At 35.6% G+C, this 16970-nt stretch overlaps 1 protein-coding gene across 1 annotated transcript in view; it reads left to right on the forward strand.

Moving 5' to 3' along the window:
- MALRD1 (MAM and LDL receptor class A domain containing 1) overlaps positions 1-16970 on the forward strand; it is a 518391-nt gene that overhangs the window by 404119 nt on the left and 97302 nt on the right. Inside the window, exons 35-36 of the mRNA XM_020872693.2 lie at positions 4995-5258; positions 14730-14855. Coding sequence (XP_020728352.2) covers positions 4995-5258; positions 14730-14855 — 390 coding nt within the window. The remainder of the gene's footprint in view (positions 1-4994; positions 5259-14729; positions 14856-16970) is intronic.

Here is a 16970-nt window from a genome sequence, read left to right on the forward strand (position 1 = left end):
AAGCATCTTTTAATTTAATGGCTGCAGTCACCATCTGTATGTCTGTGCATATCTGTATGTCTGTATCAATTTTGAACTTGTCTCTTCTATCTTTACTTTTTCAATTTCAATAATTGTTACTCTTTTTCATGATTTCTGTGTCATGTAGATATATGGTCTCTTCTCAAATGCAAAGCAAATTTAATTTCTGGTATTCTTCTATCTTTATTTTAGCCTTGGCTTTAACTAGCTCTGCCATTCACTTTGAAAATAATTATCACTTTCCATATGGCATCTCTTTTCAAATACTTAGCAGCTTTTATTGGGTTGGCCAAAATGTTTGTTCAGATTTTTCATATGATGTTATGGAAAAACCTGAACAGACTTTTTGGTCAACCCAAAACTTTGGACTCACCTTTTGCAAACTTAAATTTCCTTTATTTTTGTCTACTGTGTTAGACTTTTGACATTTCTGCATAGCCTTTCTCACCAGCCACCCAAGCTCTCCTGAACCATCACCCACTCCAGCAATCCCCACACTGCTCTGTTTATGCCAGGCTCTTCTATCTTCTTTAGTTCAGCCTGAAGTCACAGTCCAACTTTCTAGAAATACTTAAACTATTAAATATTGAAATGAAATAAAAAGATAAAAGTGATTCTTTTCTGAATCCACTTTAAAGATAAGTATTTTTAATTGAAAAACAAATATTTTATACTTTATGAAGTGATTTGCAAAAATATAAAAATTAAATTTTAATTCAAAATAATCTGAAACTAAAAGTTCTGCAAAATTGAAGTTTAAAATTTATCATCTGCCTCCCCTCCTGTAGCTTCCTGTAACATTTTTGAATGCTGTTAATGAAGTATCAGCCAAAGACAAACAATTAGCAATTTATAACTGGCTGTCATATTTTACAATAAGCATTTTACCATTTATGTCATTGAGTATGGCAAGATTTGGCAAGAGCTTAATTCCTGCTCTTTAAAACTAAAATTCCCTATGCATCTTTTTTCTTTCCCTTCAAAACAGGCAATCAATTTTGCTTTCACTAAACATATTAATCATAAAGATCAAAATCCATGAAATTTTCCTTGGGCACTTTTAGACTTTTATTGAATTTATATGAAATTCATGAGAATGCTACATTGTATTTCACTGTAAATCATCAGTATGAAATGTTTATTGCTTTATATTGTTTATAATGTTTATTGCTCTAAAAAAAGGTATTTCAGCTACTACCCAAACTAGTGAACAATGAAACTCAGCATCATATTAGGAGAACAAAGAAATATCCATAATGTTAGAAATTGTACCTGTCTGCATAGTATAATATGAAGTGGAATGTGGTAATGAGAGGAATGTTTTTGATTCCTGGGAATGCAAAAATTAGTTAACAATGCCTTCAATCAGCTCCAGCCTGCAAAGAGTAGTAAAATTTGCTCAATCTTGTCCAACTCTTTGCGACCCCATGGACTGTGAATCAGTTGCAAACCACAATGTGAGATACCCTTGGTTTTCGGACCCAACATACTTTAGACTTGTGATCTATTTGAGAAACATGCCCCTAAAGCTAATATGATATAATGTGTGTGTGAGTGTATGTGTGTACAATTGTACTAAGTCTTCACAACTCCCCTAATCAGATACAGCTTGAGAAATTTTGGCTGAACAGCAATAAGAAGAACACCCATAAATTAAAGACTGAGTCACATTGTCAAAATGAATCCACATTTTCTTGGGCTGTCTTTCTTTCCACTTTCTCTCTCTGCCCCTGTCACAGTCACCAACATTTCTGATGTCCCTCTGTCTCTCTTTCTTACCTTTCATCCTTCCTATTCTCACTTTACTCTTTGAGGTATATTTCAGTTGACTTTCTGGATGTCGGTTTTCTTTTGCTCTGATTGTACTTTGGTTGTTCAGTTGTTCATCCACGTCTGACTCTTTGCAACCCCATGGACTACAGCTTGCCAGGCTTCCCTGTCCTCCGCTATCTCCTGGAGCTTGCTCAAATTCATGTCCATTGAGTTAGTGATGCCGTCTAGCCATCTCATCCTCAGTCACCTCCTTCTCCTCCTGACCTCAATATTTCCCAGCATCAGGATCTTTTCCAATTGGGGCTCTTTAATTCCTCTTCACTTTTTGCCATTAAAGTGGTATCATCTGTATATCTGAGGTTGTTGATATTTTTCTAGCAATATTGATCCAGCTTGTAAGTCATCCATTGCCTTTTCTGATCATGCTACAGTCCCTCAAAGTAACTCTCACATGTAATGAACAATCACATCCATGTTCAAGAAGACACAGTTGGGTTAGGACTGAAATGGTGCCATTTCTCTTGTGCATTCACTGACTCTGCACCTCAGTTCTATTGGTTTTAAACAACTGACTGAGCAGCTCACTGGACATGGGAAGAAATGGACCAAGTGGCTTGACCAGTGGACAGTACACTTACTTATGTACTGTGAATTTTAAATGCTGGATTTTAAAAGGGACTTGGAGAAGCTAGAACACAGAAAATTTGAAAAGAAAAATATCAAACATGAGTTATAGGCTAGAATACAGATTCTGAGGGATATTGGTGCTAAAGATGTACACACATAGTTTATTTCTTAAAACAGTTTTTGGTTCACAGCAAAATTAGGTGAAAATTACAGAGAGTTTGTGTATACCTGTCTCCCCCATAATCAACCTTCCAGCACCATTGGTCAACTGTGACAATTGTAAATTCTGCCAGGAACAGCCTCTGCAAGGGTGTGTGACTTCAGAGGGAAGATGCTAGAGGTAGACAGTTGTGCGCTATCATCTGGTAACCTCTCAGCAGTTGGGGGAATGAGGGCCTTGACCTTGAGAGAAAAATCTGGACAATACAAGACTGAATTCACAGGAGACAACACAAGCCTACCAGGTTTCCTGTAAAGAAGGACTTAGAACAAGTGAGTTTGAGTATCTTTTGATAAAAATGATTCTAGAATTTAACAGAATTGCTGCCTCCAAGTAAGAGAGAAGTTTATTTGTGCATATCTTATCTAAGCAAAAATGTAAAGGAAAGCACACACACTTCATTTTGAATAAAGCAAGAAGCTTGTGAAATGCAGAAAAGTATTTCCCTTGTGTTTTTTCAGAAAAGGTTGATAGCTTAACTAAGTAATAGGTTAATTACTAAAATTAGTTCTAGGTTTTCTTCATGCAAAAAGTTTATCCAGCCTTTTCAACCTTGAGCTGAGGTTCTACCTTGAGGGAAATTTATAAAGATAAAAGTTTAGTCCATAAAATGTTTGAGAAAAAAATAAAAGTAAGGATGTCTGCCATTCCTTCAATGTGAGATTAATAAAAAGAATGAAGAGAAATTATTCATTTGACCATGGTTAAATATCAAAAGATATATATGCTATATATATATATATATATTTATAAAAATTTAAATCCAATTTACTTTCTAAGTTTTCATTCAGAATGTTTCCACTGGAACAGTGCAGTTGTATGCACTGCAGTGTCTTAGGTAGTTAAATAAGAACATGATACAAGCACCTCAAAGTCATACATATATCCCTCTCCACTTAAACATGCTTATTCCCATGAACAAAAATTCCCTCAGATACATGACTTTCATCACAGGGTTCGAATTTAAATACATTCTGGGTATATCACCACTACTGAGTGGGAGAGGAACTTTTAGATTTCATTTCTAAAATGAATTCACACCACCATTCTTATGTTTAAAACAAGTCATTCTTACAAAATCCATAAATAATAGTGTTAAAATGTAATAAACACAAAAAAGTTATTCTTGAACTGGTTCCCATTATTTCCTTTTTTTTTAAGATTTTTTTTTTACATGCACCATTTTTAAAGTCTTTATTGACTATGTTACTTTATTGCTTCTGCTTTATGTTTTGGTGTTTTAACCACAAGGCATGTGGGATCTTAGTTCCTTGATCAGGGATCAAATCCACATGCCTTGTATTGGAAGGTGAAGTCTTAACCACTGGGCCTCCAGGGAATTCCCAGTCCCCATTACATGCTATTTTTTTCCCCTAAAATACTGATTAGTCCATTAACATATGTCCCAGAAATGATAAGAAGTATAAGGACTGTTCCAAGAATAATGTTCCAGGAAATTAGTGCAATCCTGTATATTCACAGATACTCTCTGACCTCTAGAAACAGCCAGCAGCAAGTCAGCACTCTTCTCTCATGCTTTACGTGTTGATTCAAACCATTACTGTGGAATAGTTTAATGTGAAAAAAGTTCATTAAATTTACGTTGTATCTTTGGACACTAAAATTTTATGAGCCTCAGTATCCTTACCTGTAAAATGGGATTGTTGGATATGAATCACATTATCTTGAAGAGTCTCACTAGTGTGATATCTTGACTTAAGCTATGCTTTCATCTCTATTTCAGATACCACTGCACATATTGTACTTTTTAGACCTTTGAAACGTGATCAAGACTGAAGGGCAAAGAATAGTGTGACAAAACCATCAGTTCAGTTCAGTTCAGTCGCTCAGCCGTGTCCGACAAAATCATAGCAGCCCTCAGTTCTATGACTCAGATCTCCCTAAGTTCTCAGGATCCAAATTCCCCAAGCTGAAGTCATTAAGAAACAGTTAATAAACTGTACACCAGTATAATGACATAATGCCAATTTCCTTAAATGCTAAAATTGTGAATGCAACCCTTCAAAGTGCCTAACTTACTGTATAAAAGTGTTTTTACTCCTCCAAGAAAATCTGATGGTCGAATTTAAGAATATGAACCACAATTTCCTCTTTAATTGGAAAGTGTCATTTTTTAGCAGTAATGGTGCCCTTATAAAAAATGTTTCTGAGGTTAAGATAAGGTGTATTCTATAATCATGTTGGCCTGTAATGTTAGAGTTCTTATTATTCCTAATAGAAAATTAATGTACTTAAATTAGCTAAATGTTTCATTGAAAATATCTTACAATATTTCAACACTGGACAGAGAGCTGACTCCCCTAATGTGAAAATGACTTGCTCTCTTTTTCAGGTCTTGTGACAATACAGCCGTCACGGTGTGAAGCTGATCAGTTTTCTTGTATCTACACTGTCCAGTGCGTCCCTCTTGCAGGGAAATGTAATGGACAGGAAGATTGCACAGATGGATCTGATGAAATGGATTGTCCTTTCAGGCCCCTTCCCCAGCTCTGTGGCCAAACAGAATTCCAGTGCTCCACCCGAGAGTGTATCCCGTCCCTCCTGCTTTGTGATGGAGTGCCTGACTGCTACTTTAGTGAAGACGAATCTGGCTGCTGTGAGTTATTTTCATTCATTCAGTGTTCCAGGGAAGAAATGCTGTTTGGAAATGATAGAGAGAGCTTGACAGATAAAACAAAGTTCTCTAGAGTCTTAGCATGATCATATCATCAATAACAAAGTTGTTCGTGCTATGTTGCTGAACAAGGTGTATAGTCCTTGGTTAGCATTTCCAGAAACATTTTGTTTGTAGTCACACTAATCTCTGTTAGATGTGTCTAATCTCCTTTTTATATTTGCATCTGAATCATTCATATAGGGGATGCTCTTACATATCTGTTAGTTTTTTAAATGTGTGTGGGGATGGATTAAAAACATGTAATTATCATTTCTTCCCCCTAAAAAATGTTCATGAAGATGGCACAAGTGGGGAAATATCCATTTCAGTGAATAGATGTAATTAAGGTTTAGACCTGGACCTTGATAGATGTTATGTCATTAAGAGTTAATGCAGGATTTCCCTGGTGATACAATAGATAAAAAGCTACCTGCCAATGCAAGGGACATGGGTTCCATCCCTGGCCAAAGAAGATTCCTCATGCCACAGAGCAACTAAGTCTGTGTGCCGTAGCTACTGAGCCTGTGCTCTGGATCGCATGCTCTGTAACAAAAGGGGGCATGGCAAGGAGAAGCCCACGCACCACCACCAGAGTAGCCCCCACTCACCACAACTCGAGAAAGTCCACATGCAGCAACAAAGACCTAGCACAGCCATAAACAAATTAAAAAAAAAAAAGTTAATGCCAGAGTAAATCAGTGCGACATCTGGTTTGACATCTTCGTCACTTACTACCTGTACAATCTGGGGAAAGTCATTTGAGTCAGTCTCACCACCCCTGTTATACCTACCTTACAGGGCTATAAGAATCGGAGAGAATGCCTGTAAAATTCTCAGTCCTGCATTCATCAAATTCTTTCTTTATTATAATTAGCCTATGTCAGATAGAGAAGGAAGAGTGTTAATTAAGTAATTACACAAATTACACAAATCTTTAAGGTGAGCACATAATCATGGTGGAGTCAAGGCACCACTAGCATTTTATTTAATTATTTTTTGTCTGGTTTCATGTTGTATCACACTGTATATGAGCTGCAGTGATAGAGCTCCATAAGCCATATGTTAGTGGCCACTTTTTTTGGAGCAGTAAAGTTTGGAATGTAACTGTAAGATGGGGGTATTGGAAAAAAAATAGAATTTTCTGTGAGCATCCAGAATTATGATATCTATTGCAAAAGGCATGAAGATGAATGAAGTAAAGTAAGACAATTTTTGTGTGTTTGAAGGTTTTAGCTTTAAATCAGTGAATCTGTTTTCCTTGGCTTTCTATTTCCCTGTTATTTCCTACATGTATATCCTTTCTATAGTAAAGTCAGTTTGTGAGGTCATATAATATTGTCTTAGAGGCAAGCTAAACAAATAGAGGCAAATGAGGAAGAGGAAGCCAAGTTACTTATCCCTGTTCTGATCAAGACTCTAATGGAATTTGGCTGTTAGAAATCAGATTAAGTTAAGGAATTCCCTGGTGGTCCAATGATTAGGAATTGGCATTTTCACTGCTATAGGCACAGGTTCGATCCCTGGTTGGGGAACTAAGATCCCACATGCCTCATGGCTTGGTCAAATTTAAAAAAATTTTAAAAAAATCAGATTAAGCTCAATATAGTCATATGGTATTTGACTTCAAATAACAGTGCTATTTGAAGAGAAGCATAGGAAGATACTGTATTCTTATACTTTTAGATGTATGTTAGAAAATTGTTATTTGATGAGATAGTAATATATGGAATTCTGCTCCTAAAGGGAAATAAGTGTATATTAGGAACAGATGGTACTGTGAAAGAATTGCTCTTCTCCATCTCCAAAATATTGACTCTGTAGGGAAAATTGCATGAAAATAAATTGTGGACAAAATGCTAGAGCAATAATTATAGGATTGTCATCTGATGGTGAAAATTTACTAAACAATTGAAAGCATAACAGTATTTTTTTTGGACTCATTTTTTCATTTAGAAATGGCATTTTATAAACTGTCATTCATTCATTCACAAACCTTCATTCAGTTCAGTTCAGTCGCTCAGTCCTGTCCGACTCTTTGCAACACCATGAACCGCAGCACACCAGGCCTCCCTGTCCATCACCAACTCCCAGAATTTACTCAAACTCATGTCCATCGAGTCGGTGATGCCATCCAACCATCTCATCCTCTGTCGTCCCCTTCTCCTCCTGCCCTCAATCTTTCCCAGCATCAGGGTCTTTTCAAATGAGTCAGCTCTTCACATCAGGTGGCCAAAGTATTGGAGCTTCAGCTTCAACATCAGTCCTTCCAATGAACCCCCAGGACTGATCTCCTTTAGGATGGACTGGTTGGATCTCCGTGCAGTCCGAGGGACTCTCAGGAGTCTCCTCTAACACCACAGTTCAAAAGCATCAATTCTTTGGCACTCAGCTTTCTTTATAGTCCAACTCTCACATCCATACATGACCACTGGAAAAACCATAGCCTTGACTAGACAGACCTTAAGGATGTAATTTATACCACACATTGTATTGGGCCTTGATGATCCAATGGACATGACTGGAAACAAACTCAGGTTGTTAGATACATTGTATATTAGTGAAGGAGGGTAGTAAATGATAGTTGGGATACCATGTGGTAAGTTCTGTGAGAGATAACCAAAGTGTTATTGAATAACACAGGGTACTCCCTAACTATGCTGCCAGAGTGTCTATAAATTTTAACATGAAAAGTGATCACAGAGTCAAATTTGGAAAGACAGATAGTCATTAGCCAATTTGAAATGTTTGATTCTGGTGAGAATGTTCCAAGAATAGAGGAGAAGTTGTTTGATCGAAGAATATTTCATATAGTCTGTGGTGAAAAATGTAGAAATAAGTTGGGAGAGATAAGCAGGGACTAGGTCTTGAAGAGTCCACCCTATCATGTCAGTGATAAGTAAGTGTTTAAGTGGTACATGGAATGGATTGGAATTAGGATGGGTGCCTGGTTAGGAGATGTCACACTTGAAATAGTAAGGGGTTGATTAGGTTAATGGTATGATGCACAGGATGAATAGATTTAAGAGATATTCAAGTGAAGAACAGGAGAAAGAAATCAATAATAGTTTCCAAGTTTCTGATCTAGGCAACAAGACAGCTAATCTGCCATTTCTTGAGCTGGGAAAAATAGGAAGAGAAGGACTTAGGGTAAGAATGTGGCTTCACCTTTAAACATATTTTATTTATGTTATCTCTGGCATATCCACATGGAAACATTCAGAATATGTTTTGAAATGGGTGTGTGGAGCTCAGGAATGAGCTCAAGGATGATATTTAAAGATACAAAGCTATTAGCATACAAGGATTCAGACTGTGGCTGTAAATGAGATAATAGAGGAAAAAGTTAAGGGGGGAGACAGATCTTAAGGAACATCTAAAGGATAGTTTAAAAAAAAAAATCAAAAGACAGCGAGATGTGGTCATAGACATAGGAGGGCAATCAAAAGAGAATGATGATCTTAAATCAAAGGTAGAAATCTATGTATCAGAGGGTATGAACAGGTTCAGATGTTTCTGCAAGATCACATAAAATTAGAACTAAAAATTTTTAGACTGGGAAAAAGCTAAAGTAGTTGCTGTGATCCTGGAGAGGTAACACCCTGTGGAGTGGGAGGACAGATTTGTGACATCAGCCTTTTGTGGAGAAGATGAGAAATCATAGAGGGAAGCCAGCTATAGAAAACCCCTTCAAGAAGATGGCATTGAGACTGGAATATAAGACAAAATAAGAGGTTTCATTGATTGGTTTGTTTTGTGAGACTTGCATGTTTTTAAACATTGTAGGAACATAATTCTGAAAAGTTTGAAATTTTATATAGGAAAATTGATAGCAATTGATATTTAAAAGTCTTTTATTTTTGCAAAAATACATGTTTAGTGATCAGAATGCTTAAACAGAGCATATGGTAAGTCCAACATTTAAAAATAATTCATATTTAATCATGTATTTCCATTGATAACATATTTTTTATAAAAGTATCGCTTCAGTTAGTGATACTTTTGTTTGACCAAAAATATCCAATTTCCTTAAAGTGGAAAAAAATAAGTATGGTTTAATGATATGGGAAAATAACCCAAAACTAGAAACATTCTTCTCATTGATATTTTCTGAAAGAAATCTATTCACCATGAAGATTTTTATTTCATCAGACGTGTCAGTCAGTGTCCTAACAAGAAATAGATGGCATGTTGATATTGTGTAATTTTAGACTATTTCAGTAAAGGAATTATTTATTAGGGAAATAATATGCATAGGAAAACCACAAGGAGGTCTTTTATCACCCCTAGAACAAAGGATGAGAGAGGAGGGAAGAGTTGTTTGAATCTAGAGTCAAGGAGAGCTACTTGTGGCATCTGTAATGGGAGCAGCTAACCACTGGTAATCTCATAGTCTCTTCCTCTGAATTAACCTCCCACTGGTAGTACCCATCAATCAAACCCAACCAAAGCTAGAAGACAAAAAAAGATGTCCTGCCTCCTAGGGTCCAGAGCAAGGAGAGAAGATGGAGATGGATCAAGAGAGGCACATGGATGCTCTCTATCAATCAGAGAGATAACTGTGACCAGTAGATGGGGAGGTGAATGGTTTTACTGCTATCTAACTTTAATTGATGGGATTCCCAGGTGATATTAGTGGTAAAGAATCCACCTGCCAATGAAGGAAATGCAAGAGATGCGGGTTCAATCTCTGGGTTGGAAAGATTCTCTGGAGGAGGGCATGGCAACCCACTTCAATATTTTTGCCTGGAGAATCCCATGGACAGAGGAGCCTGGCAGACTACAGTCCACAGGGTTGCAAAAAGTTGGCCACGACTGAGCAACTGAGCACACACAACTTTTTTGTTTATATTCCAGAAGTAGTTGATGTATTTTACGAAGTTAAATGCCACTTCTGAAAATTAGGAGTGGGGTTGTGCTCCTAAGACTTGTAAACCAACCTTTATCAACAGTTTTATTGCTGGCCTTTCAATTTGTTGCTTCCCTGATAGCTCAGTTGGTAAAGAATCCGCCTGCAATGAGGAGACCCCGGTTCGATTCCTGGGTCAGGAAGATCCCCTGGAGAAGGGATAGGCTCCCCACTCCAGTGTTCTTGGGCTTCCCTTGTGGCTCAACTGGTAAAAAATTCACCTGCAATGCAGGAGACCTGGGTTCGATCCCTCGGTTGGGATGATCCTCTGGAGGAGGGAAAGACTACCCACTCCAGAATTCTGGCCTGGAGAATTCCATGGACTGTATAGTTCATGGGGTCACAAAGAGTCGGACACAGCTAAGCGACTTTCACTTTCAATTTGTTAGCTATTATCTCAGCACCCTATGTATAAAGGTTATCCTTTGTATTTGACAGCTTCTTACAAAAGTGTTCCTCAGTTTATTCAACATGAAAATCATAGTGGTTAAGTCTGTTTTACAGAGGTATTCAAGAATTAAATAAATTAATGTGGCAAATTACATAATATAAGCATTATTATCCTTTCCACATTAAATTATCTTTATAGTTTTATTAAAATTATTTAAGCTGCTAAGGTATTTTAATAAGAGTACAGATTGGTTTTGTTCAGGGACAGAGTACATATCCATCCTGCTTCATGCTAGGGGTGCATCTGCCTTGAAGGGCTTGTCACCTTCATTCTCATGGCACAAAACCATAGCGCCTCTAATGTTAGAAATGTTAATCTGCTACATATATGACATTTCATTTTAATAGTAAATAGATACACAACCATAGTCACATATGCTTTACTCTTGTGTATATTTCTTATGTAGCAGATATAATCTTCAAAAGGGATATTACTTTACAGAAGTAACTTTGGTGAGCCATCATTCACCAGCTGTTTATTTTTGATGTATCGTCTACCTAAGCAAATGAGCTAAAAGCCATAAAATGCACTGTGGTACTTAGTTTATTTTGGTTCGAAAGAGTATCAACCTCTAGGGTGATGACAGATTGAAATAAGTATTTTTATAGCCATGAAACCATAATGTTTGAAAGAGAATGTGGCAAAAGTTGATATTGTCCAAGGAAACATCTTGAAACCTGATTTTCCTATAAATTTTATTTATAGCTTATTTGGACTAATTTTGGAAAATGTTTTGTTGTATATGTATTAATAATGGATAAAAAGAAAGGAATAATTCCATTTGTTTTCCTACTTTCAGTCCTTTGCTGTGTAGGTGTTGATAAGTATTCATCACATATGTAAAAGTAGGTTTTCCACCTACTTTGAAAACACAATTAATAAGTATTCATTAACTTTAATATTATATCATTTAAAATGCCACAGAAACTAAGATTTTAGTTTCTAATTTCATTAAGTGAAAGGCCAATTTTAAATTATTATTATTATTATTATTAATTTTAATTATTTTAATTTTAAATTATCTAAAATATCTATCTACAGTTCTCAAACTAAACTGTAAATTTTCTATAAAAAGAAAAGAATAAAATTTTGTACAAATTGAAACCATGTGTTTTCTTATATATATTTTATGACTTTCAATGCTACTTGGGCTATGGTTGAACACTTATATTATTTACAAGTTAGAACTTTTCACTGTACCATAAATTTGAAACTAAGCTCTCAGTCATATTGAAAATTGGGTTAAGGAATATGAATTGGATTAGTGTTTCTGAGAAAAGAAGGGTCCAAAATAATGCTCTTCAAGAAGATAAACACCATCGTCTTTGTATACAAATTTCAACATATTATTTAAAACCTTAAAACTGTTCTCTCATATGATCTCGCAGCTCCTAGCAATTCAAAACAATGATAAAATGCATATGCATACATTGCTGTTGTTCAATTGCTCGGTTGTGTCTGACTTTTTGAGACCCCATGGATGGCAGCACACCAGGTTTTTCTGTCCTTCACAATCTCCCGGAGTTTGTTCAGTCTCATGTCCATTGAGTCAGTGATGCCATCCAACCATATTATCCTCTGTCCCCCACTTCTCCTCCTGCCCTCAATCTTTCCCAGCATCAGGGTCTTTTCCAATGAGTCAGTTCTTCCCATTAGGTGGCCAACGTATTGGAGCTTCAGCATCAGTCCTTCCAATGAATCTCCAGGGTTGATTTCCTTTAGAATTGACTATTTGATCTCCTTGCAGTCCAAGCGTCTCTCAAGTATCTTCCCCAGCACCACAGTTTGAAAGCATCAATTTGTCAGCTGTCAGTCTTTGTGGTCCAACTCTCGCATCTGTACATGACTACCAGCAAAACCGTAGCTTTGACCATGGGGACCTTTGTCGTATACATACATGCATGGATATATTGATGCATGTTTTTAGTCACACATTCATATTTTTAAACTTATTTTGGGTTGCTCTGGGTCTTCTTGCTGGCGGGTCTACGCTCCAGTTACCATGACCTGGCCTCTCACTGTGGTGGCTTCTCTCGTTGTGGAGCGCAGGCTGTAGGCATGCATGCTTCAGTAAATGTGGCTTGCAGGCTCTAGAGACACAATCCTTTTTTTTCTTATTTTTACAAACATCTCTTCATCTTATAAGAGTTGGAAAATTATTCTGTTTCTTAGTTTATTTGGTTTGGAATATTATTTATCTTGTCAATGTATATCCTAAAATTATGTTACCCTTTGGAAAAACTTAAAGAGCTTTTTCTCTAGCTTTTTCTCCTAGCACTTTAGCCATTTCTACAGTCTGGTTTCATACTTTGGTTGTAGATTTGTCTCTCCTACCTCTTCACAGAAATTATCCAGCCTAGGCAAACTGCTTTACTTACTATTCCAATATCAAAAGTATTGATTCCCAATCTGTAGATTTGATTCCCACTCTGCTAAATGGCTTTTCTCTGGAAGCATTAAAATGTAAGTTAAAATGTAAAGAATATCTCAAGACTGTATTGCTACTTTAACCCTTTACAGACTTCCCTATACTAAAGGAATCTCTTGTTTCTGTCATACTTACCTATTCCAATGCTTTTCTAGCTAAGTCTGGCTTATGACATTTCTCATATTTACTTTGAAACATTGATCATTCTTATATTGTTATCTTCATTTTGTTGCTCCATGTGTTTTGATTACTGTTTTCAAAATCTCTTTCCTGCACTTACCAGTGGAAGTGCTAAGCATAATCTCTTACTTACAGTAAGGCAGCTCAATATTATTTATTGGTGGGAATTAATGTTCTAGCAGGAAGAATCACTCAATGAAGAGTATCACTTGAATTTTTCAGAGCCAGCAGTTTTAGTCAATGAAAATATATGCTGTTAAAAACATTTTTATGTCCTACTTGACATTAAGTGGTTATAGACAGTTCTCAAACTAAACTTGTCAATAACCTTTGATTCAAATAAACAACTCCTTCCAACCCATAAGTATACTTAAAAAAGAAAATTGTGACATAACTGACAAAATCTGTGCAAGACCTATACATGGGGAAATTTGCTCCTGAGTATTCTAAAACTATCATTTTAGCTTGAAAAATTTGAGCTTAATTGTCTTTATTCTAGTAGAAGTAACTTCATAGATTAGTCTTTTATAAGTTTTTGGCAGCAACTTTGGGTTAAAATATTCAAATAAGGGATACAAGAATACAGTACAGGACTAAGAGTAGCATCTGAGGAAGGTCAAATACTCTTCAGGACTAGATTGCCATTGAGCTGTCAGTAGTCATAATGGGCATCCATAAAGGCAGTTTTCTGAAATAGCCAAAGTCTTATGCACAAGACTTATGCTTGCCCCTTGAAATCAAGCCAGCAGGAGACTCTGGAAGTAGTGAAATACCTACATCATGCATTGACAGTGCTATCAAGGCATGTAGTCATAGTACCTTGGGCTGCAGTGACCTTCACCATCACCTGGATCTAACAGATACCCAGTGACTACCCATGGCTTATGACCCAGGTGGAAATGGATGAACATTCAAACAAGTTACAGTCTCTGCTAATTCAATAGTTCCTAATATAGAGATGTTAGGGGAGCAACAGAAGTACAGACAGAGATCTGCCTTGATATTAAAGTTGACTAGTCTAAAGTCAGTTCAGACCATCAAACATACACAAAGCATTTTATACATACATACATGAATAATACTACATGATGCACAGCTGGACGATGATTCTATTGACAGTTTTTTTAGGAAATTTTAGTAAATTGAAGTTTTCTTCATTAAGAGCTCTATAGTTTAAAACTAAGGCTACAACTAGGAACTCTGATCAGTATTAGGTGGCAGCCTGGAGGCAAGGGGCAATGTGAGGGAGAATGGATACAGGTATATGTGTGGCTGAGTCCCTGTGTTGTTCACCTGTTACTATCACAATCGACTATACTCCAATACAGAATAGATTTTTAAATATTTTAAAAACAATAAGGCTAGAGAAATGAAGGATAAAATGAATTGGCTTATATTATAGAAGAAATCCATTTTTTAAGTGATTATTATTCTTCTTTCCTTCAGCCAACGAGAGCTGTTCTCATGGAGCTTTGACATGCTCTTCTTCTAACAGCTGTATCCCAGTGCACAAGCGCTGTGATGGTTTTGCAGACTGCATGGATTTCCAACCTGATGAATCCAGCTGCTTAGGTAACTATCCATTAAAATATTCTTTGTGATATAAGTCAGTAACTTCACCTGTGCACAATAAAAATATTAAAACTAGAAATTCTAAATAATAGCAAACATAGAATAATTACATTTCTGTTATTGGCTTAGTGGCAGGAAGAATGTTAAGGTTATTTTGCCACATTTATAAAAATGAACAGTATATAATACAATGAACTCATGCATACTCCATTTAAAAATGTTCACAAAATAAAAATCAAACAATTTTAATTTAATATAACTTAGCATAATTAACATTTAATAATCTCCTCTATGCAAATTGCTGGTTTCTATAATAACCCTACATAATCTAATCTTATATAACCCCTACATAATCTAATATGTTATTAATATTTTTTAATTGTGCATTTTTCTCACCTCTTCCTAAGAACTCCCTATTTGCATGATCTAGTCATGCTTAAAAGTCAATTTATGAAACTTTAGACTCGCTTTTAAACATTTTTCTTTCTTATGACCCCAGAATATTTATAAGAACTGATAATGTGTTTTTGTGATTATACTTTTATCAAAACTGCTTTAATAGCCTCTAATTTGTTGTGGCACATTGTTAACATCTCTCCTGAGTAATTGAATTTTTATTTTGCCAGGATATGTAAAATAAAAGATAGAGGCAATGTAAATGTCACAACTAAAAGATAATATGGACTGGTGATAAAAGATATATTCAATCACATTTTATAAATAAACTGGGGATATTTCATATCAAAACTAGGACAGAATATATTCTTTGTATCTTTCAAGATAGAAAAACATTATGAGATAAGCAACAAAGGCAAGATATTTAAAATCAAATCATAATGCAAAAATATTTTTTATACTGCTAAAAATGAGTTCTTGCACAGCACTGAATTTTATGAGCACGAAGGGAAATCAAGAAGTGGGCAAATCTGATCCCATAAAATATGCAAAATGAATGCTCTTTGACTTTATATCTCTACTAGGCATGCTTATACATCAGATCAGATATACAAAAGAAAGTGTTCTTACCCTCTGAAGAGAGATCTTACTCTGAAGAGAATAAGAATGGTAATAATGAAATAAGTCCATTCTTTAAACTTATGAAGATTTAGCCCTTATGTCCAGTACTCATATTTATCTATATAAAACAGAGGTTGTTTTCAAGATAGTTCTATATGAGAACAAGTATATTGTAACATGTTATAGTTCACTGTCTACTTTGACATTTTCTATCTTTTAAAATACGGTCAGGAAAACAGAAGACCTGTCATTCATACTGTATGATGGACAATCTGTAGATAATATTATAGTACACATTTTTGTCATCTGTCATTTCAATCACTCGCCAGTTCACTTAGTTCATTTACAGAGTATAGGTCATATTGCCACAGCTGTTGGGTTAGAATGAAATAAAGAACTAGTGAAATGGTTTTCATAAAAAAGATCCATATTATATTATGTATTCACTTATTTATATTTTTATGCCCTTTAGTTTATCAATCAAATATGATAAAGTTAATGTTTCTGTTTTTATGAATGCCTTTATAACTCATCCATGCTAAAATGTGTCCATGCATATTATACCTTCCTCTTTTAAAATCTCATATTCTCTTAAAGTCAGCATTTCACAGACATTTATGAGCCCAATCTTACAGCATCCAATAATTCTCCCAGTGGTCACACAACAGATGGTTAGCAGCTGGTCTCCCCTCACCTCAAGGTTTAAGTCATTAACCAAAACATCAAGCTCAGGCACTGCATGAGTGTTACAGGTTAAGTATATTTCAACGAGTCCTATTTGTTCCCAAGTTATACTAAGAAGGAATATTTTCAAGTTTTGGTTGCTTAGGCAAAGAAAATTATTAAACAGAATATGTCTGAGTTAATTTACATTGAAAGTCTTTTTCCAGTCATTTGCAGTAGTATAGTTAATAAAGATTAGGTTAAAGTGATACTGTAATTATGATAATCATTATTTGAAGGCGAATTAGGGAAAGGCACACAAAATATACAGTTATCAGATGAGATAGTATTAATTTAATATTTTAACAACAAAATAATAACATAGCTTAATAAAGTTTCAGAGGTTCTGAAAACTAAACCAAAACATAACACAAA

This window comes from Odocoileus virginianus, chromosome 9, assembly GCF_023699985.2.
Source record: "Odocoileus virginianus isolate 20LAN1187 ecotype Illinois chromosome 9, Ovbor_1.2, whole genome shotgun sequence".
In the NCBI taxonomy this organism is placed as follows: Eukaryota; Metazoa; Chordata; class Mammalia; order Artiodactyla; family Cervidae; genus Odocoileus; species Odocoileus virginianus.